This window comes from Dermacentor variabilis, chromosome 4 (genome assembly GCF_050947875.1).
Source record: "Dermacentor variabilis isolate Ectoservices chromosome 4, ASM5094787v1, whole genome shotgun sequence".
NCBI classification, from domain to species: Eukaryota; Metazoa; Arthropoda; class Arachnida; order Ixodida; family Ixodidae; genus Dermacentor; species Dermacentor variabilis.
In genome coordinates this window covers 8,296,989-8,318,231 of record NC_134571.1, presented here as the reverse complement: position 1 = coordinate 8,318,231, position 21,243 = coordinate 8,296,989, and the positions used below count along the sequence as shown (strand labels likewise).

Here is a 21,243-nt window from a genome sequence, read left to right as displayed (position 1 = left end):
AATGTTGACGATTTATTATGGAAGATGTGACTTGGCTGTAAAGTGGCCTAAAAATAGTCGCTGTAAAGTGCGTAAAATCTACGTGCTATAAAATTATGCCGATGACTAATGACGAATACTATGAACATTAGAATCCATCGTAGAAGAATGATGCATTATTTAAAATATGCGAGATGTTAAATTGCTTACAGCACTACTGCCTCGCCAGAGCCCTTGAACCACAAGGGCCTAGAGGCATGTGCTATTCAATATAATTATCACAGCGGAATCCTCTGAAGAGAGGAGGCGCTACGAACGTGTGGGGCTAATAACATACAAGACAACATCTTTCAGAAAACTTAGGACTGCGTTAGTGTCAAATAAAGGTTCTGGGCCGAGTAGCATTACGGGATGTAGGGGGATGTGCTGCTGGTATGCTAGAAAAAAAATTTTTCTTTCTCTCAGATTCGGCTGCCCGACACTCCAGGAGGACGTGGAGGACGGTCAGCCTCTCCCTGCATCTACCGCAGGTTGGAGGATCATTTTCAGTGAGTAAGCAGTTATGCGTGCCAAATGTGTGTCCTATTCTGAGGCGACAGAATAGGATATCTGTTCGCCGTGATTTTGTTATGGAGGGCCAAGAACTTAACTGTGGCTTTATCACGTGCAGTTTGTTATTTACTTCTGCGTCCCACATACGTTGCCAGTGGTTTCGCAGTTTCCTTCTTAAGAAAGGCTCCAGGTCTGTGACAGGGACCGAAGCAGTAGGATTAACTGCATGCAATGAAATTGATGTGGCCATCTGGTCGGCTAGAACATTACCCTCGATGCCCTTATGTCCAAACACCCAGCATATAATCACATGTTGGTTAGATATATATGCTTTACACAGTACGGAGTAGAGTTCATTAATTACCGGATTTTTGTGGTTACAGAAAGACATCAAGGCCTTCACAACACTAAGGGAGTCCGTATATATAACTGATTTCTGGAGTTTTGATTTATTTATATGCTTTACAACCAACAACAGTGCGTAGGCCTCAGCCGTAAAGATACTAGTTTCCGGATCCAGTACATCGGTTTCCAAGAAGGATGGACCGATGGCTGCATAGGACACCCCGTCGTGTGACTTTGATGCGTCTGTGTAGAACTCCGTACAGGAGTGTTTGTGCTGAAGTTCCCGGAAATGCATTTGGATTTCAATTTCTGAAGCGTGTTTTGTAACTTGCTTGAAAGATATATCGCATTGTATTGGCTGCCACTCCCAAGGAGGTAGCTGCTTGGCTGGACGCATTAGGCGAAGCTCGAGGAGTGGGACATGCATTTCATGACTAAGCTCCCTCACACGTAGAGAGAAAGGCTGTCTTACGGAGGGACGATTATGAAAGAGTGTAGCATATGTCATCTCGTTAACGGTATTAAAACACGGATTTTGAGGATTAGAGTGGACTTTCAGAAAATATGTTTGGCTGATGTATGTTCTCTGCAGATGAAGTGACCACTCATTTGATTCTACATATAAACTTCATATGGGACTCGTTCTGAAAGCGCCAGTGGCCAGTCGGATTCCTAGATGGTGGACTGGGTCTAGCATCTTTAGTGCGCTCGGGGCGGCAGAGTGATAAATCACGGCACCATAGTCTAGTCGTGATCGAATGAGGCTTTTGTAGAGATTTATTAAAGACTTCCTGTCACTACCCCATGTAGTCTGGGATAGAAGTTTCATTATGTTCATTGTTTTTAGACATTTTTCTTTAAGATGTTTAATGTGGGGGACAAAAGTGAGTCTGTAGTCAAGTATGACACCTAGAAATTTGTGTTCTTTGTTTACAGGTATCTGTTGTCCACGCAGTTCTATGCAAGGATCTGGGATAAGTCCTCTTTTTCTTGTAAAAAGAACACAAGAGCTTTTGTAAGGATTGATCTTAAATCCATTCCTGTCTGCCCACATTGACACTTTGTTCAGGCCATGCTGTACCTGTCTCTCGCAGACTGCGAGGTTACAAGATTTGAAAGCTATTTGAATGTCGTCCACGAGACAGAGTAAAAGATGGCCGGTGATAATGAAGCACGAAGCATGTTCATCTTCACGATAAAGAGCGTGCAGCTGAGCACGCCTCCTTGAGGTACACCCGTTTCTTGCGTAAAAGGACTTGAGAGTGCATTGCCGACTTTTACCCGGAAGGTACGATTGCACAGATAGCTTTCTATTATGTTAAGCATATTACCGTGGATGCCCATTTTTGACAGGTCTCTTAAGATTCCGTAACGCCATGTTGTGTCATACGCCTTTTCCATATCGAGAAATATCGATAGGAAGAACTGTTTATGTATAAACGCATCCCGGATATTCCCTTCAACACGTACGAGATGATCGGTTGTGGAGCGCCCTTCTCGGAAGCCGCACTGATAAGGATCAAGCATTTTGCTCTGTTCAAGGAAATGAATGAGCCGCCGATTTATCATTTTTTCAAACACCTTACAAATGCAACTTGTGAGGGCTATCGGGAGGTAACTTGCCACTGAGGAAGGGTCTTTGCCTTGTTTCAAAACAGGGACCACAATGGCTTCCTTCCACGCGGTTGGAAGGTACCCTGCATCCCAGATGGTGTTTAACAGTGTGAGTAGTGTAACTTGCGTGTCATTGTGTAAGTTTTTGAGCATTTCATATATGATTCTATCAGATCCTGGTGTGGAGCTCTTGCATGCGCTCAAGGCAGCTCTCAATTCAGCTATACTAAAAGGACGGTTGTAAGGCTCATTCTCTCGACATTTTCTTGTTAATGGCTTACGTTCTTCTATTTGTTTATATTTCAGGAAGGATTGCGAATAATGATTTGAACTTGATACGCTCTCAAAGTGCTCCCCAAGTGAGTCTGCCTGATCTTGCAGTGTATCGCCCTGTGTATTTACTAGAGGGAGTGAATATGTTTGTCGCCCTCTAATTCTATTTACCCTGTTCCAGACTTTGGCCTCATCTGTAAACGAGTTGATGCCGGATAAAAACTTTTGCCAACTCTCTCTTCTGGCCTGTCGGCGGGTTCTCCTGCCTCGAGACTTAACTTTCTGAAAGTTAACAAGATTTTCTGCAGTGGGCGAAGCGCATAGCGACCCCCACGCTTTGTTCTGATTCCTACGTGCGATTCTACATTCATCGTTCCACCACGGGACATGCCGTTTGCATGCCGATCCACTTACTTCACGTATGCATTTAGATGCGGCATCTATAATGAAGGCTGTGAAGTACTCCACAGCAGCATCGATTTCTAAAGAAGACATGTCATCCCATGATATACTAGTTAAGTTTCGGAATTTCTCCCAGTCTGCTGTGTCAATCTTCCACCTGGGAGCCTGTGGTGGATATTCGTTTTCTTTAAGTGTTCTTAACAGTATGGGGAAGTGGTCGCTTCCGTAAGGATTGTTCATAACTTCCCATTCAAGTTCAGGCAGTCTGGAGGGGGAAACTATGCTCAGATCGATTGAAGAAAAGGTATTGTTTGTAAGACAGTAATAAGTGGGTTTCTTCTTATTCAGAAGGCACGCACCAGAAGAAAAAAGGAAGTGTTCAACAAGACGACCTCGCGCATCTATACGAGAGTCGCCCCACAGGGAGCTGTGCGCATTGAAATCGCCAAGAACAACATTAGGTTCTGGCAATTGATCTATAAAGGATTGGAATTCATGTTTGGTTAATTTGTAATGTGGGGGTATGTAAAGAGAGCTAATGGTGATGAGTTTGTTTAGGAGAACAGCTCGAACCGCCACTGCTTCAAGGGGCGTTTGTAGCTGTAAACGCTGACAGGAAATACTTTTATGAATAAAAATGGCAACACCGCCTGAAGATACGACAGCATCATCGCGATCTTTGCGCAACTTGACATGCGGTCGGAGAAAGTTTGTGTGTTGTGGTTTTAAGTGTTTCCTGTAGACACAGCACTTATGGATTTGTGTTTTTGGATAAGCTCTTGCACGTCATCAAGGTTCCTAAGAAGACCTCTGACGTTCCATTGAATAATTTGTGTATCCATATTGAAAGTAAATAAGTGCTGTGTGTATGGAAACGGAAGTGATGTCTCAGGTTACAGAGCTCTTTCGAGGCCCTGTAACGGGGGTTCTGCCCTTTCTGGAGCGTTCGAGGGAGCCTCGCCGCTCCTTAGGCGTTGGGTGCGCCTTGAGGACAGGTGTAGTGTCCATTGCCTCTTGTGAGGCGGCGGACACGTGCTCTTGTGAGCGAGAAGTTACAAGAGAGAGTCCCACCTTGGAGGGCAAGACCTCTGCGCCCACCAGCCCGGAGGTCGATGGGGCTCCCTGAAAGATTTGGCTGCGCTGGCTGTTGCCAGCGCTGGAAGGGGCCGGGGAGGTTGGGGCAGCCTCGGCTGCGCCCACCTTCGGGTCGATGGCCCCGTCTGCTGCGTTGGCGTAGCAACGTTAGCTGCAGCCGCCGCGGGGGCCGATGGCGTCACTGCCGCCTCACTGGGTGTGGGACGGACAGCCGCCGAAGACCGCTGTGGCGCTGCCCCATGACGCGCCACTTCGGCAAAGCTTTTCTTTGGCAGGTATGCTACCCGCCTTCGTGCCTCTTTGAACGATATATTCTCTTTCACTTTTATTGTTACAATTTCTTTTTCCTTCTTCCAGGAGGGGCACGACCGCGAGTACGCGGCATGATCCCCGTCACAGTTTACACAGTGGAGAGAGTTCTTACAAGCTTCAGTGACGTGTTCAAGGGCACTGCATTTCGCACAGGTTTGACGGCCTCGGCAGCTCTGCGAACTGTGGCCGAAACGTTGGCATTTGAAACATCTGAGGGGATTTGGCACATATGGCCTGACACGGAGCTTGATATATCCGGCCTCTACACACTCGGGCAGAATACTTGAGCCGAATGTGAGTATAAGGTGTTTGGTCTTGATTTCTTTGCTGTCACGCCTGATCTTAATTCTTTTAACATTGATAACATTCTGGTCACTGAAGCCCTCCAAGAGTTCATCCTCAGTGAGCTCTAGCAAGTCATCGTCCGAGACAACACCGCGGCTTGTGTTCATCGTACGGTGCAGGGTTACAATTACTTGGGTTTCCCCAAATGACACTAGTTTTGTCAATTTCTCATAATGTTTCTGATCGCGGATTTCCAAGAGGAGATCACCGCTTGCCATCCTCGACGCCTTATATCCTGGACCAAAGACTTCAGTCAATGTCTTAGAAACAAGAAATGGTGATATTGTTCGAACTGGTTTAGCTGGTTTTTCAGAGGGGATTACGTGAAAACGAGGGAAGGATTCTTTTTGCTGACCAAAAAACTGGAATACTTCATCGGTGCGCCCTATTTTCTGAGGGCGATCAAGAAGCGGAGGGAAGGAGGTTGCCATAAAGGGATTGAATTTTCGGCAATAACGCCAGCCACCCACCGTGGAGTCCTACAAGGGGACTCTACAGGGACTGTAAGAACAGGTCCTGTAAACGCCAGCTGTACGTTATCACTATAACCAAATATGAAATAACCTAGGTTGGCTATTCACACAGGGTTAACCCTTGCGGCCTGGAAAAAATGGAAGTAAAAGTAAGCCAGGAGAAGACAGGAAAGGTGGAAAGTCAGAGAAAGACGAAGGCTAGAGGGAGGGAGAGAGACAGGAAAAGGCAACTACCGATTTCCCCCGGGTGGGTCAGTCCGGGGGTGCCGTCTACGTGAAGCAGAGGCCAAAGAGGTGTGTTGCCTCCGCCGGGGGGCCTTAAAGGTCCGAACACCCGGCATCGGCTCAACCTCCAGGATCCCCCCTTTCCCCGGACACGGCCAAGCCGCGCACGGCTAAGCCGCGCACGGCTACACGCGGGAAGGTTCAACCCTCGTGTGCTCGGGTACGTGGTGTCGCAACACACCAAACGCCTGCTGATGCTGACGCCCCTGCGGGGATTTTGCGTCTCAAATGTTCCTGCTCTTACACTAATATTTACGTCCATAGCATAATCGAACTGTGCAGGTGAGCACACTCAAGAGAACTCTGTGATTGTGTGCCTGTCAAAAATGCAAAACGTCTGACAAACTTCCGCTAATCTTCATCTTATCGCCAACCAGAGGCAATTAGTTTTTGCGAGTCTCCAAAAAGAAGAAAAGAAAAGGGAATGCATGCACGGCGGCATCATTCCTATGCACACCCCTGTGAGCACTAAACGAGCGAGAAACAGGCGGACGCCCTTTGAGCGATTAGTAACAAAATAGCCATCAGTTTTGCAAGCGCAAGAAGCCAAAAATGCCTGCGAAACAAAACCCAAACCGCCACCCGCCCATCCGCCCACTTGCGTACCAATGCGCAAGCGGTAGTATATAAAGGCACCGGAGCAAACTAGCTCTAAAACAGACTATGCGACGAAAACCGAGAGAGGAAGGTATGAGAAAAAAATTCCCGTATTCTGACATAGTGGCAGCACAAGCCAGGAAAGAAAAAGTTAGGAAATTAGCGTGCTTTTTAAACGTACAGATGGCACTGTAAATATATGGTATCGACCAATTTGGACTTGTTCGTGGTGCCGTATATTTACAACATTGACCCTGAAAGGGTTTAGTGGACCTGTGTTTTGCGGCAATCTTTTATTTATTTCAGACAAAGTTTTTTCCAGTTTTTCTACAAAATAAAGAAGGACTATCCCAACTTTAAGGATATTTAAAGATAAAGGATATCCCAACTTTAAGGATATTTTTATTACCGCAAGGCCAATCTGCGTGACAGATGAAAGGACCACGCATCACATGACTATAGTAGCCGGCACAAAGAGCAGGCACCATCCGCACTGTTTCATTGTCAGGTTCAGCGTGTTTTACCACCTGTCAAAGATTCAAGACTCTGCAGGGTCATGGCACACTTGCATGACCCCCCCCCCCCCTCCCTTTAGTTTATCCGCCATCCGCACCAATGCATACAATGCAGCCAGGTCATGACACCTTTGCGGCCGCCCTGTAATTCAAAGCTAGTCTTGTGACAGGTTGTTCGAAACTAAAAAAATAAAAAGAAAGAGGGGATGGAGGGGAGGGGTAAGCCATGTGCGTCTACCGAACGGTGTCGGTAACAAGAGACTGCCATTCCATGTGTCATAAAGATGGCAGCTGTGAATAACTTTGTTGCCATCTCATGCACTCCCTTTCATTTCCGACGCGGTTTGTTGGCTTTCCGAGTGATCTGAGTCAATTCGGCATCAAACTAACTTTAGTGGATGATACCCTATGCAGCGGTGCCGAGTAGGCGTAATGGCCTAGGCCTGTAGTATGGTTGTGACAAAAGTTCGCCGCCGGCCAATGTGGTAAAGGGCTGCAAACCATCACAGACTGCTTTTTGCAGTTGTGTTTACACAGGTGGCTCATCATGTGATTGGTCTTCAGGTCATGTGTGCAGGCTGACAGCTGTTGAAGCAGCGCGAAGTTCGTCTGCGTGCCATGATCTGCGTGCCTATCGACAGCTAATCAGCGCAATCTTCAATCTTAACGAAATACACATTAATTTTGTTTCCATCCACTCTTTCCATCTCGCACTGTCATTTCGATCGGTCCTGTCAACCCAGATGAACCTTATACCGACAGAGGCATCCCCAGCTGACGTGATGCGTTCTGTGAATTTCAGGGTTCAGGCGCTGTATGCAATCCTCGCATTAGGTCGAAGTCGGAGAGCGCTCGCAGTAAAGTACACTACCATGTCAACCAGGGCGCGCCCCATCCACAGCACGCTCGGCGCTCTTTTTGTGCCAAAAATGAAGTGAAACGCTCGCTTGGGGAGTGTTGAGCACAAAGGGCTCTGTGGCGAACTCGACATGTGGTACTGCGCGGGTCTCTACACCACCGACTTTATCAAGAAATTGAATAGTAGATATTCGATTCGCGAATCGAATTGTTCGAATGGTCTCTACTCAATTAGATTTATTAATATTCTATATTTGCAGACCCCTATCACCCACACTTTCTAGTCAAAAGCTTATTAAGGTGAAAGCCTTAGATGGCTCATAGGTAAAAAAATCCGATGTCTGGTGTTATGGCACCAAAATTTATAGGGAGTCGAATCCATGACCTGTAGAGTTCACTAAGGCGAAGTTAATTAAGACCCATGAACTTTGGTGGGAGTTGAACCCATGACTTTTGGTGTTAATCAGGGCCCATCAATTTATTTATAAGAGAGCGTGAAGCTGAGGCGAAGAAGCGTCAGCACGACCTGTGGTGTTAATTAAGGCACCGTTAATTAAGATAGAGTTAATTAAGGTACTCGAAACCATGACCTTGGTCGGAGTCGAACCCACTTGCAGATATGGGCGAACCGGCCATATGTCCAAGTTGGATTCCAATTGACATAGTGAAGGCAGAGAGTCAAACTCACAACCTTTGGTGTTAATTAAGGTGAAGTTAATTAAGGCACTTGAACCCACGATCCAACTTGGAGACATGGGCGAACCGGCCATATCTCCCAAGTTGGATTCCAATTTAGTACAGCAATGAAGGGGGCTAGTTGGTGGACATTCATGATTATATTGCACTTAGTGTTACACTGACGATTTTAAGTGAAGGACAGGATGCGGACATACGTAGCTCAACATACGTCCATGTCCTGTCCTTCACTTAAAATGGTCAGTGTAACACTAAGTGCAATATGGGCGCAACAATACACATCGTTAAGGCCGAGAGGCAAACCCACTACCTTTGGCATTAATTAGGACAAAGTGAATTAAGGCCCAGTTAATTAAGATAGAATTAATTAATTAAGGCACTCGAACCGACAACCTTTGGTAGGAGAAAACAAGTAATGGGAAATGTCAAGTAATGTAATGAATGTTTCTGGAATGCGCAGGCTTTCGCCTTCATCCTCGTTAGGGTATGTTAAATCGATCGTCAACATTTTTTTATTGGAACAGGAGGCCTATCACATTCTTGAAGCAGCATGTCGATCTACTCTCGCTGACAACGATCGGCTACTTGCAGTGACACACACAAGTTGCTCATTTTTTTCTCTGTGGCATCTACAGCCCTTCAGATTCAATGTCTTGTTGGCAGCACCTGCCAAAACAGTGCCATAGCTTCAGCCCGAATCCAGCTAAACCTTGATATAACGAACTTAGATATAACGAAATTCCCAATATAACGAAGTATTTAACTTTTTATTACTTCTTGTCCATAGAACATGTGGAGATGGGTTTGCACAAGGTTCACAGTATGAGCAATGGTCAGGAAAGGGCAGGACGCTCCTCCACTCCACAACACACAAAGGCACTACGGCAGGGTTCGCCGGCTCTCCGACATGGCGCAGGGAAGACTCTGGAATAAGATCACCAACAAAAAGGGGTTTATTAACCCAAGATACAAAACAGTGCAATAGTCATGGCTTGCGGGCAAAAGCTCACCGCAAGACTGATCGAGTCCCAAGCACCTGCTGCGCTAGGGCTAACCAGGTAGCGGTCCGCCAAGCGTGAAAACGAGGTTGCGAGAGCAAAGGTGCCATGTAACCAACTCTGCGGGCCTGTAAGCGTCTGCTGCAGTGATGAAGTACTCAGCAAAGGAGAGCGTGGGTCGAAGCAGAGCAGCGTCGTGTTCCATATAAAGTCCAATGGCGATAAGACCCTATCGCGTACCACGTACTGTATGCTTCGTGTGCGAGGGTGCGCCGAAAGGGATGGTGGTTTGATGAGCGCTGTCATCCAAAGCGTCTTGCCGATGAACAAGGGGCAAGGGGGGGTGAAGGGTAGCATAGCTAACTTGCAGTAACGCGATCAAGCACATGCAAGGGAGGTGGCAGAAGGGCACGCGTCTTCTTTTCTAGCATGGCCGTGGCTGCGCATAGCTGTCAGCGCGGCTGAGCACATATGCAGATCGCACGCCCTGTTTTAGAGGTAATCTGCTGTGTCTGCAAAGAGTGGGGAAAGGTTGTGCAAATGTTCGTGTCGAGATGGCAGGGCATCGTGTGTGCTGTCTTCTCGCCCGTTTAGCACTGGAGGCTGTGTAATCTGCTGGCACTTTTTATGATAGCATCGTTCCACTGCAGGTGACACTCTCAGCTGCAGGGCGAAGTGTACGTGAAAGCATGGCTGGCTTCATTTCGTACCGCTAATGTGAAGATATCATCAACGTGGAACCGTATTTTTTGTCGCGGACTCTCAAATTCAACAAAACGATTCTTTGCGTCATTCAAATTTGCTTTTAACGATCGCCTGATAATTCATTTTTTATTTACAATATTGCTAGCCCCAATGATAGGGGTTCTTGCAGGGTGGTACAGGCAAACACATACATCACAACATTAGTCAGAGTAATGAACATTGCGGTAATGTACAAGGTTGTTTAGCTGTCAGTAAGCCTCATGCTTGTACTTACCTACTGGTAAGTACTGGTAAGTACTTACCAGGTGCAGAGCAGGTGCTGCCAACAAGAAAATGAATCTGAAGGGCTGTAGATGCCACAGAGAAAAAAATGAGCAACTTGTGTGTGTCACTGCAAGTAGCCGATTGTTGTCAGTGAGAGTAGATCAACATGCTGCTTCAAGAATGTGATAGGCCTCCTGTTCCAATAAAAAGAGTTGACAATCAATTTAACATAACCTAACGAGGATGAAGGCGAAAGCCTGTGCATTCCCGAGACATTCATTACATTACTTGACATTTCCCATTACTTGTTTTCTCCTACCAAAGGTCATCGGATCGAGTGCCTTAATTAATTTATTCTAAAAAAAAAAAGGAGGGCATACCCGAGGGCGCATTCGATAACGCAAATTTGTTAGTAGCTGACATGGTCACTGGACTACTCATCTTCACTAGTGCTGCCATCGTCATCGTTGCTACGGTCCCACAGCGCGTCGTCGTCCAGCGAAATTTCACATTTGGCAAACAACCGCACCACGACATCTTGCGGAACAGCAGCCCATGCCAAATGCACCCAACCACACGCAGCCGTCAGGGAGGCTTTTTTAACAGGTCCGGTTGGCGTAATTTCGCGGTCTTCTGCCGCCAGCCACTCGTACTCACGGCGGAGCAGGTCCTTAAAAGGCGAAGATCCGGGCTTGTTTCATGACCATGTCGCACTTCAGTGGCAGGAACCAATCATGCATTTCAGCGACATACGCCGCAAGCTTAGCCCACAGCTCCGGAAAGCGTCCAGACTTCGACATGTGGGAAATTCCTCACTTGCCGTCACCACTCTCACACCATCCGTTCAGAAACATCGAACTTGCGGCCCCCGCTGCGCAGTGATTTGTTTCTTCGGCGTAAAGGATGGCTTGAACGCTGCTGTGAACGAGTGCTGAATGATTAGTGGGCCTGGAGCACTCGTGACGACTAAGGAAGCATAGAAGTAGCACGTAGCCGGCAGGGAAAGAGAAACCCGCGAGCAACAGGGAAAGAGGAACCCACAAGCGGTGTCTGCTCTTCCATGAACTACCGATACTCCCCGCAAGCGCCGCCGTTATGAGGGTGCCGCCACGAATGGAACAGCGGCGCTTCCATCAACTATCGACACCCCCCCATGAGTGTTGTGTGCACTGTAAAACTCAAAAATGTTGAAAAACCCTTCCAAAAAGCGAACAAGCAAGCAGGATAGCGAAAAGCTACGGGTACGGCCATAAAGCAAACATAAAATTGTAACTACGTTGTAGCTCCTGTTGGTCTCGCTTTTTTAACGGTGCTATGTTTTGGTTTCGATTGTAAGTCGACCCCCCCCACTTCAGATTTTCAAGTTTAAAAAAAGTGGTCGACTTACAATCGTGTAAATGCGGTACCTGGTGGGCAATATTGGTAGCGCAGGCAAGAAACCGTTGTAATGAGGTAATGGATGTGATGAAGTAAGTTCGACTTCCCCCTAATATTTGTTGTAACCAGACTGTTTCCTACACAACAAGAGCATCACCTGTCCATGTCCTGCCCATGCCGATGACCGTAGAGGTGTCCAGCCCTCATTGTCAGCATGGTCAGGATTGGCGCCGGCCTTGAGAAGCAGAAGTACCACATCTGCATGACCTTGTCTTGCAGCTGCACAAAATAAGAAAGAAATGCCAAGACATTTTATTAATAGGCAGAAAAATGGCATAGAAAGGCATCTCTTCATAAATGTCCCCTTTCAGAATACTATTCCCAAGGTGCCCTTTAACACAAAGCAGCTTGGAAAACTTATTGCAGACGCTGCGAGCAGAAGCCAGAAGCACTGCTTAAGTAAGTCATGCGCTAATTTCGTGGGGATTTGCACACGAGTCGCAAGTTCACGCCTGTTCTGTCTTTTTTGCTGTCATGCTGTTTCTGTTTATCCTGAGTTACTTCTGTGGGAATCCACAAGGTGTAGGTACCCTTTGTGTGATTTCGATGTCTATGCAGTACTGGAGCTGGTGAGAGCCACAGGTGACACCATTGTATCAGCAGGTCAGTAGCGCCCAAGTGTGGCAGCCAAGTCACTTAACAAGCCACCACAAGACCCCACAAAAAACAGCTTGTACAATGCACGAGGCAGTATTAGAAAGTACTGGTGCACAGCAAAAAGCCTCACATGATTTATGTTCATTGGTAGACTCAATTAGCAATGCCTTTCTAAAGCTGAGCATACAGGTAGGTGCTGACTGCAGAAGAGTCCACATTTCAAGCAAGAAACAAAACAGATAAGCACCCAATATTGCAGCAATTAAGCTGGATGAATAACAAAGAAGATACAAGAAAACAAATATTGTGGAGGTTGTGCAAGTTTCATCATACTACAGTTAAACCTTGATATAACGAAGTCATTAGCAATTTGCTTCATTATATCAAAATTGCATTACATTATAATTCAACCTTTTATGCAAATGAGTACAGTCAGTGATGGATTTTTCTTACACTGAAGGGGACACAAATTTTTTCAAATTATTCGGCAATCACAAGGAGCAAAAGTGAATGCGAAAAAATTTAAGTTTGCTAGATTTGTGAGTCTGTGACAAAAAATACAGTTTCATGCCATGTTGAGGATATCTTCACACTGGCGGTACGAAGCGAAGCCAGCGATGCTTTCACGTCCGCTCTGCCCCCGCAGTTGATAGCGTTGTCTGCAGTGGGATGATGCCATCATGAAAAGAGCCAGCAGTGGGGAATGAATGCTTCATCTGCATCTTGCTTCAACGCGTCTCTAGAACTCAGCACTGCGCAACCTCAAGTACTAAACATGTGGGAAGGCAGCGCACATAACACACCATCTCGGCACACCCGCTCTTTGCACACACGGCACATTACCTATAAAACAGGGCACAAGGAATGCCTATGCACTCGGACACGGCGAGAATCCTGCACAGCCACGGCCGCATCAGAACAGACGCACATCAACATGCCCCCCACTTCCTCCCCCCATCCCCTCCCGTCCCTTTGCGCATGCTTGATTGCATTAACAAGAGCTCGCTCCCCTTTCTCTCATTCCCCCTGTCTGTGCAGAAAGACGGCACTTATGAAGCCACCCTCCTTCTCAGCTCACCCTTGCACACTTTCACTTGCACCTAAAGCACACAGTGTGTGTGCAGGGCGTGACACGATCTTATGGCACTTGAAGTTTATCTGGAACATGATGTTGCTCCGCTCTGGTGGTCGATCTTGGTCGCGCAGCACGTGATTTGAGAGGTGCGTTGCAAGCAGCCACTTGTATAGTTCAACCATTTGACCATCTGCATACGTGGAAGTTTCCATTTATTATCTCAGTATTCCTTCACGGCAGCAGTGAAATTTTGTTATATTGAAATTGTGTATAAACACACTTCATTATATTGAGGCTCTAGATACACATGGTGTTCTATGAACAATAAGTTATAAAAAGTTAAATACTTTGTGATATTGAGAATTTCATTACAGTCAAACCTCGAAATAACGAAGTTCTACTTAACGAAATTCTACTTGTAGCAAAAAACTTCATTAAATCGCGAATTTCATTACTTCAAGGTTTCAAAGTTTCAGCAGTAAAGTAAATTTACAAATTCCCAGAACATTCTTGGTGGATAGTATCTTGTCAGTAATCACTTATAAACGAATCACAAGAAAGTTGGGCCATAATAGCGTGGTTATAAGTGACAGTGCAGGCGGTGCAGATCGGGCCGAGAGTAATGCATTGGCGTGGATTACAGTGTCCAACATTAGCGTGTGGTGTCACGCGACGCCATAAATCTTCGACGCCATGGCTGACAATGCTTAGTACTCACAGCTGTTTTCAGATGCCGCCCTCAAATTAAAAACAAAAAGTGCAAAAAGATACGGATATTCCGTCTCAATAAATAAATAAAATAAACAGGAGTGTCGCAGTTTTTCCAGAACAACGGACCATTGATGGTGATACCAAAGAGAGAACTACACGAAGTAAGGTTCGTAGGTTTATCGATCTCACACACGCTCAAGCAAAGATTACGCGATAACCAGGAACACTTGATATATATATATATATATATATATATATATATATATATATATATATATATATATATATTGAAGTGGCCACTCCTAGCTGTACTGAAGGAGCACTAGAGAAGTGATGGCTTCACTGATGGCTTATGAACAAGTGTCCTTGGTGCACATTCTGTAATATGCTTGTGGAAGTTGAGTAATTATCATGGATGAAGGTAAGAGGTAGAGACAAGACACTCACTCAATAAACCAAGCAATTGTAAACATAGCTGCCATTCAGACATGAAGAAAGAATAAAAATTGTCAGATTTCTCAGGCTCCCTTCACTCAATCACTACAAACAGCAGAATGAGTACAAAGAACATAACGACAGGATGGGTCCTGTCATTGTGTTCTTTGTCCTCGTAGTGCTTTCAAAGTTTTTAAGTTATGAGCCCCTGACTCCTCAATAAATGTACACGTTAAGTGACGCCCACATGAGCTTGACAAAAACTCTCTGATACTACTAGAAAACTCTGGAAGAACTACAGTGCCGCCTGAAGAACTCCTGGAAACTCCTGAGCAATCTGAAGAAGCCTGTAGCTTGAATGCAGCAGCAGATGCCCACTGCATTTTTGTATGTGTGTGCGCATTTGCTGCACAAACCAGTGAATTTCACAGAGCACACACAGAGTAATGTGACCACCTGTTGAGACAAGGAAAAACATGCCACATTACAAGTGCAATGTTAGAGACCATGTTTTGACCAATGCTGTGGTGTCGTGCACAAGTGAGCTCCATGGAAAACCATCAGTGTTTACTAGTGCATAGCTGCAAGTACAGTAGAACCTCGTTAATATGGGCTGTAAGAAAAGCTAGTGAAAAACATGTGCTAACCAGCAAAACATAGTCACTAAAGGAATTGGGAGACTCAACTGTAGTTGACATCTATGTAATGCGAAGCATAGCACTAATCGTTGCAGCAGAAGACACTCATGTGCACCGAGCTGGTGGGGCCTGAGTAGCCCAAGACGCACGCTGTCATTTTAGTGGCTTTGGCAAGCTTAGGTTTGTGCCACTCAAATTTGGCATCGGCCAGCAGGTTCATCGGGCAGGGCACTCTGGGGGGAAGTTTTGATACGCCCACTCGTCGAGAAATCTTGTGGAGCGAGACGTCAACATTCGTCGAGCTGGTGTGGCCCAAGTGGCCCGTGACATGCACTGTCATTTTCCTATCGCATAGTGTTCTAAGATGGCAACGGGAAATCGAAATGAAATCGAGCTGGTGGGCAACACCGGAATACAAGGCCACTAGAGCGAAATATGATGCTAACTTCTCACCGCCTGCAGGAGGGAACGGCAGTGCATTTACGTTATCGCCTATTAAAAGGGTGCAGAATGCTTCCACCGGCACTACAGCCATGCGCTATGAAACAATAGGTGAAGATGCTTATCACAGTAGGCTTGGTGATGATAGCTGTGAATGTGATGTGCGACAACCCATGAGATTTGCTGGTACCGGAAGAGAAGACTGAGTGTGTGCTGGCATTTTCATGTGACATGGATAGGTGAGTACTGTGGAGAAGCTGCTATGGTGGATGCCTACTGCTCTCAATTGCACGTGCTTCGTGCCTTTATTTCTTCATATGGGATCTAATGGCCGGATAACGTATCATATGATTGCATTTGGACAACGTACTGAATGTTGGCGCCAAAAGATTGTGTCTTTCAGGAACATATTAAGCAGTAGAAAACAAGTATAACAGCATTGGGTCATTTTGTGTGTGTGTGTGTGTTCTCGATCGTGAACATTGGCACCAGAAAATCGTACAGAACAGGATCATATCAACAAGTTTCTATTGTTCCAGAACTGAAATTTGGGCTAGTTGGTGGTGGTTAGTGATGTCATAGCTGCCAAGCAGAGCACAAAAGAAAGAAGTTGGACCATGGGGCTACCTCACAACTGAAAGACTTTATTAAAACTACACAAAAAGGTATACAGCGCAATCTCAGTAATTTGAACTTCCAATTAATTAAAATCAACACTGTGGTCCCATCGTAATCACGTGTATATTAATTGTGCAAAAGCACCCCGTAAATTGAACGCCTGAGTATTAGAACCAATTAATTTAAACTGACTACACCTTCATTCATTTTTCCCCAAGAAGAGCACTGACCCACATGGCACTGCGGTTGTGAATGACCGTGGCAGCCAATCACATGGCAACCTTGAGCTCTCAGTCAGGTGTTAGCTTTGTCAGAGAAGCAGTGAGGCGCAGTTTAGGCACACATGCATTGTGGTGATGCATGTAGGCAGCGGAACAGAATAATATGAGGATAATGAATACCTTCTTCCGCAAGCGAGATAGCCGAAAGTGGACGTGGAGGAGCCCGAACGGCGAGACTAGAAATGAAATAGACTTCATACTCTGCGCTAACCCTGGCATCATACAAGATGTGGACGTGCTCGGCAAGGTGCGCTGCAGTGACCACAGAATGGTAAGAACTCGAATTAGCCTAGACCTGAGGAGGGAACGGAAGAAACTAGTACATAAGAAGCCGATCAATAAGTTAGCGGTAAGAGGGAAAATAGAGGAATTCCAGATCAAGCTACAGAACAAGTATTCGGCTTTAACTCAGGAAGAGGACCTTAGTGTTGAAGTAATGAACGACAATCTTGTGGGCATCATTAAGGAGTGTGCAATAGAAGTCGGTGGTAACTCCGCTAGACAGAATACCAGCAAACTATCGCAGGAGACGAAAGATCTGATCAAGAAACGCCAATGTATGAGAGCATCTAACCCTACAGCTAGAATAGAACTGGCAGAACTTTCGAAGTTAATCAACAAGCGTAAGACAGCTGACATAAGGAAGTATAATATGGATAGAATTGAACATGCTCTCAGGAGCGGAGGAAGCCTAAAAACAGTGAAGAAGAAACTAGGAATTGGCAAGAATCAGATGTATGCGTTAAGCGACAAAGCCGGCAATATCATTACTAATATGGATGAGATAGTTCAAGTGGCTGAGGAGTTCTATAGAGATTTATACAGTACCAGTGGCTTCCACGACGATAGTGGAAGAGAGAATAGCCTAGAGGAATTCGAAATCCCGAAGGTAACGCCGGAAGAAGTAAAGAAAGCCTTAGGAGATATGCAAAGGGGGAAGGCAGCTGGGGAGGATCAGGTAACAGCAGATTTGTTGAAGGATGGTGGACAGATTGTTCTAGAGAAACTGGCCACCCTGTATACGCAATGCCTCATGACCTCGAGCGTACCGCAATCTTGGAAGAACGCTAACATAATCCTAATCCATAAGAAAGGGGACGCCAAAGACTTGAAAAATTATAGACCGATCAGCTTACTGTCCGTTGCCTACAAAGTATTTACTAAGGTAATTGCAAATAGAATCAGGAACACCTTAGACTTCTGTCAACCAAAGGACCAGGCAGGATTCCGTAAAGGCTACTCAACAATAGACCATATTCACACTATCAATCAAGTGATAGAGAAATGTGCAGAATATAACCAACCCTTATATATAGCTTTCATTGATTACGAGAAAGCGTTTGATTCAGTCGAAACCTCAGCAGTCATGGAGGCATTACGGAATCAGGGTGTAGATGAGCCATATGTAAAAATACTGGAAGATATCTATAGCGGCTCCACAGCCACCGTACTCCTCCATAAAGCAAGCAACAAAATCCCAATACAGAAAGGCGTCAGGCAGGGAGATACGATATCTCCAATGCTATTCACAGCATGTTTACAGGAAGTATTCAGAGACCTGGATTGGGAAGAATTGGGGATTAAAGTTAATGGAGAATACCTTAGTAACTTGCGATTCGCTGATGATATTGCCTTGCTTAGTAACTCAGGGGACCAATTGCAATGCATGCTCACTGACCTGGAGAGGCAAAGCAGAAGAGTGGGTCTAAAAATTAATCTGCAGAAAACTAAAGTAATGCTTAACAGTCTCGGGAGAGAACAGCAATTTACAATAGGCAGTGAGGCACTGGAAGTCGTAAGGGAATACATCTACTTAGGGCAGGTAGTGACGGCGGATCCGGATCATGAGACGGAAATAATCAGAAGAATAAGAATGGGCTGGGGTGCGTTTGGCAGGCATTCCCAAATCATGAACAGCAGGTTGCCATTATCCCTCAAGAGAAAAGTATATAATAGCTGTGTCTTACCAGTACTCACCTACGGGGCAGAAACCTGGAGGCTTACTAAAAGGGTTCTACTCAAATTGAGGACGACACAACGAGCTATGGAAAGAAGAATGATAGGTGTAACGTTAAGGGATAAGAAAAGAGCAGATTGGGTGAGGGAACAAACGCGAGTTAATGACATCTTAGTTGAAATCAAGAAAAAGAAATGGGCATGGGCAGGACATGTAATGAGGAGGGAAGATAACCGATGGTCATTAAGGGTTACGGACTGGATCCCAAGGGAAGGGAAGCGTAGCAGGGGGCGGCAGAAAGTTAGGTGGGCGGATGAGATTAAGAAGTTTGCAGGGACGGCATGGCCACAATTAGTACATGACCGGGGTTGTTGGAGAAGCATGGGAGAGGCCTTTGCCCTGCAGTGGGCGTAACCAGGCTGATGATGATGATGATGATGATGATGATGTAGGCATTGTATGGAGTGTGATACGATGTCGCAAGCTTCAACCCATTTTTGTAGAGTCACATAAGGAGAAACACACTTGGTTTCCCCATCACCTGTTATATTTAATCAAGTGTCCGGTAAACTGAAATAAGTTGCCTACCAATGCTTTTTCGGACTTGGATTATTATTTGAACATCCTCGGGTCACCGCCATCTGAACCAATCACAACTCAAATTTTTGGATGCTGTATGATGTCTTGCACAATGTTTTTTAGACTGATCCACATGTGCAATGTCTAGGAAGCATGCATGGCAGCCACAAACAACCATGCTGTCGCTTGTGACTTTCAATGTCAAGGTGGTTCTTCCAGTTTCCAAATGCTGTACAGCTGCTGGGAAGGCTCGGTACCAAACCACAATTTTGGTCACCAGCTGCTGATGTGGTAAAGTTGGTTAGGTTTAGCTGGGGGTAACGATGGGCAGCATGTCGCAGCAGGAAGCTCACCCTCGACGTGCTCATACTACAGTGAAACCTCGTTAAACCGTAGTTGGCCAGAGCTTGGAAAAAGTACTTACTAAACAATAGTACTGCTTAACCAAAATAGCATGAGATCGCCCACTTACCTGTCAAAAACGGAACTCGGAGAGAGTGCGATGAAAGGGGAAGAAACATGCCGTATTTATTTACTTTGCGTGACAACCGTGTTATTTTCGTTTGATGCCGCAGCGGCCTAGCAGCGGCGACAGCGGCCTCAAATTTAGCTGTGAGCCAGCTTTTCAGCCAGCCCCCTCTTCTTGGCAAACACTCGCATGGCAGATTCCTCATTGGCGTTGCATATTCTCTGTGCACAGGTGCGGTAGCATTGCAGAAGTCGCGGGGCACCTTTTCATTGTGGGGTAGGCTGACGTAATGCACAGCTTCTGCCACTGTCGGACCTGAATCGCCCGTGCTGTCGTTTTCCGTGTCGTCCTTATCACTGTTGCTAGACGACACTTTGGCAACAACAGAGGCAATGATGGCGAAAAGTCAAACCTAGTAGCCGACATCTCTTCACGGTTGCAGCAGTGCTGACAAACAACTTCTTCGCATTCCAAATGCCACACGCCGTTGTCAACAATAGACTCATGTCTCGTGCCAGCGCCAACTTTTAGTGTCACATTCGATAGCATGAACAATGTCTAATTTTTCTTCTATGCTGAGCACCTGGCGTATTTTTTATCCGAGTTTCGGCTTGACGCGAGTTCTCGCTTGCACGACGCCACACCATTCTCTGACAGGGCGCCAAAATGATGTTGATGATGATGTGGCTTCACGCACAAACGCACAGGGCGCTTGGAGGCCGTTGTGCTGATCTCTGGGGCTTGTTGTTCGGCCGGGCTGCCCGATGGAGATGATGCACCATGTGTTTGCGCGACAAAAAGTGGAAACACTACGTTTTAACTGATACGTATGCAATAAGCCGGTACGGTTTATGCGGATACAAAACACCTTATGTTCAATGGCCGCTGAGTCGGGAATTTGACTTTACTACTTTTAAAACGAAACTATTGTTTAAGCAGGTACAGTTTAACGAGGTTTTACTGTAGTACAAGATTAAATGAGTTGGGTGTTAAATGAAATTTGTTGCATTCAAGAGAAAAGTTCAATTATAGTGATTCTAGAAGGCAGAATTTTGATTGAGGGCCTCAACTTTTTATAAATATTGCCAGAAATCTGTAAGTTTCATGAAATAAACAGTACAAGGTTTACAAACCCTTATCTCTGCGCCAAAAACAAGTATTGCAGTTCTGCAAACTGCGTGTGTTATAGCAGCTAAAATTACAGCTTCTGTGAAATTACTATATTGTTTACAAGGGTTTTGCAAAACTCGCAAGTCAGCAGTACATTTCAGAGTGGTGTATAATAGTACATCAATGTTGTCCGGTTGCGCAAGGTATTTGAGAACATAATGATGACTTCATATTAGCAATAATATTTTAGTCACAAATCGAAATAGTCATTCCAAATTGTTTATGTAGTTTTTAATGTTTTCTAAGGCTGTTGAATAAAACCATCTTGGGCTGTAATTACTGACTGATTTTGACTTGATTACGGCAGCATGCTCGAATCACATAGCACATGCTAATGTTGGACAATGCTGCAACAATAAAAGCTTTTAGCGAGTTCGTAATGTTGTGTGGCTGTTTGTTAGTCTGCCTCTTAGTGACGCCTTCCCCCCCCCCCCCCATACTTAGCAGCGTAGCAGGTTTACGTATTGGGAACAAGGACACCACATAGCAGGTGACATGGCCACAGATGTTCACAGCCAGCCACTCAG

General features: G+C 45.6%; 1 protein-coding gene across 2 annotated transcripts in view; it reads right to left on the bottom strand.

Moving 5' to 3' along the window:
• LOC142578633 (uncharacterized) overlaps nucleotides 1-21,243 on the bottom strand; it is a 174,054-nt gene that overhangs the window by 38,586 nt on the left and 114,225 nt on the right. For both annotated transcript variants that reach the window (XM_075688061.1, XM_075688060.1), the window contains one exon: nucleotides 11,843-11,964. In XM_075688061.1, coding sequence (XP_075544176.1) covers nucleotides 11,843-11,964 — 122 coding nt within the window. The remainder of the gene's footprint in view (nucleotides 1-11,842; nucleotides 11,965-21,243) is intronic.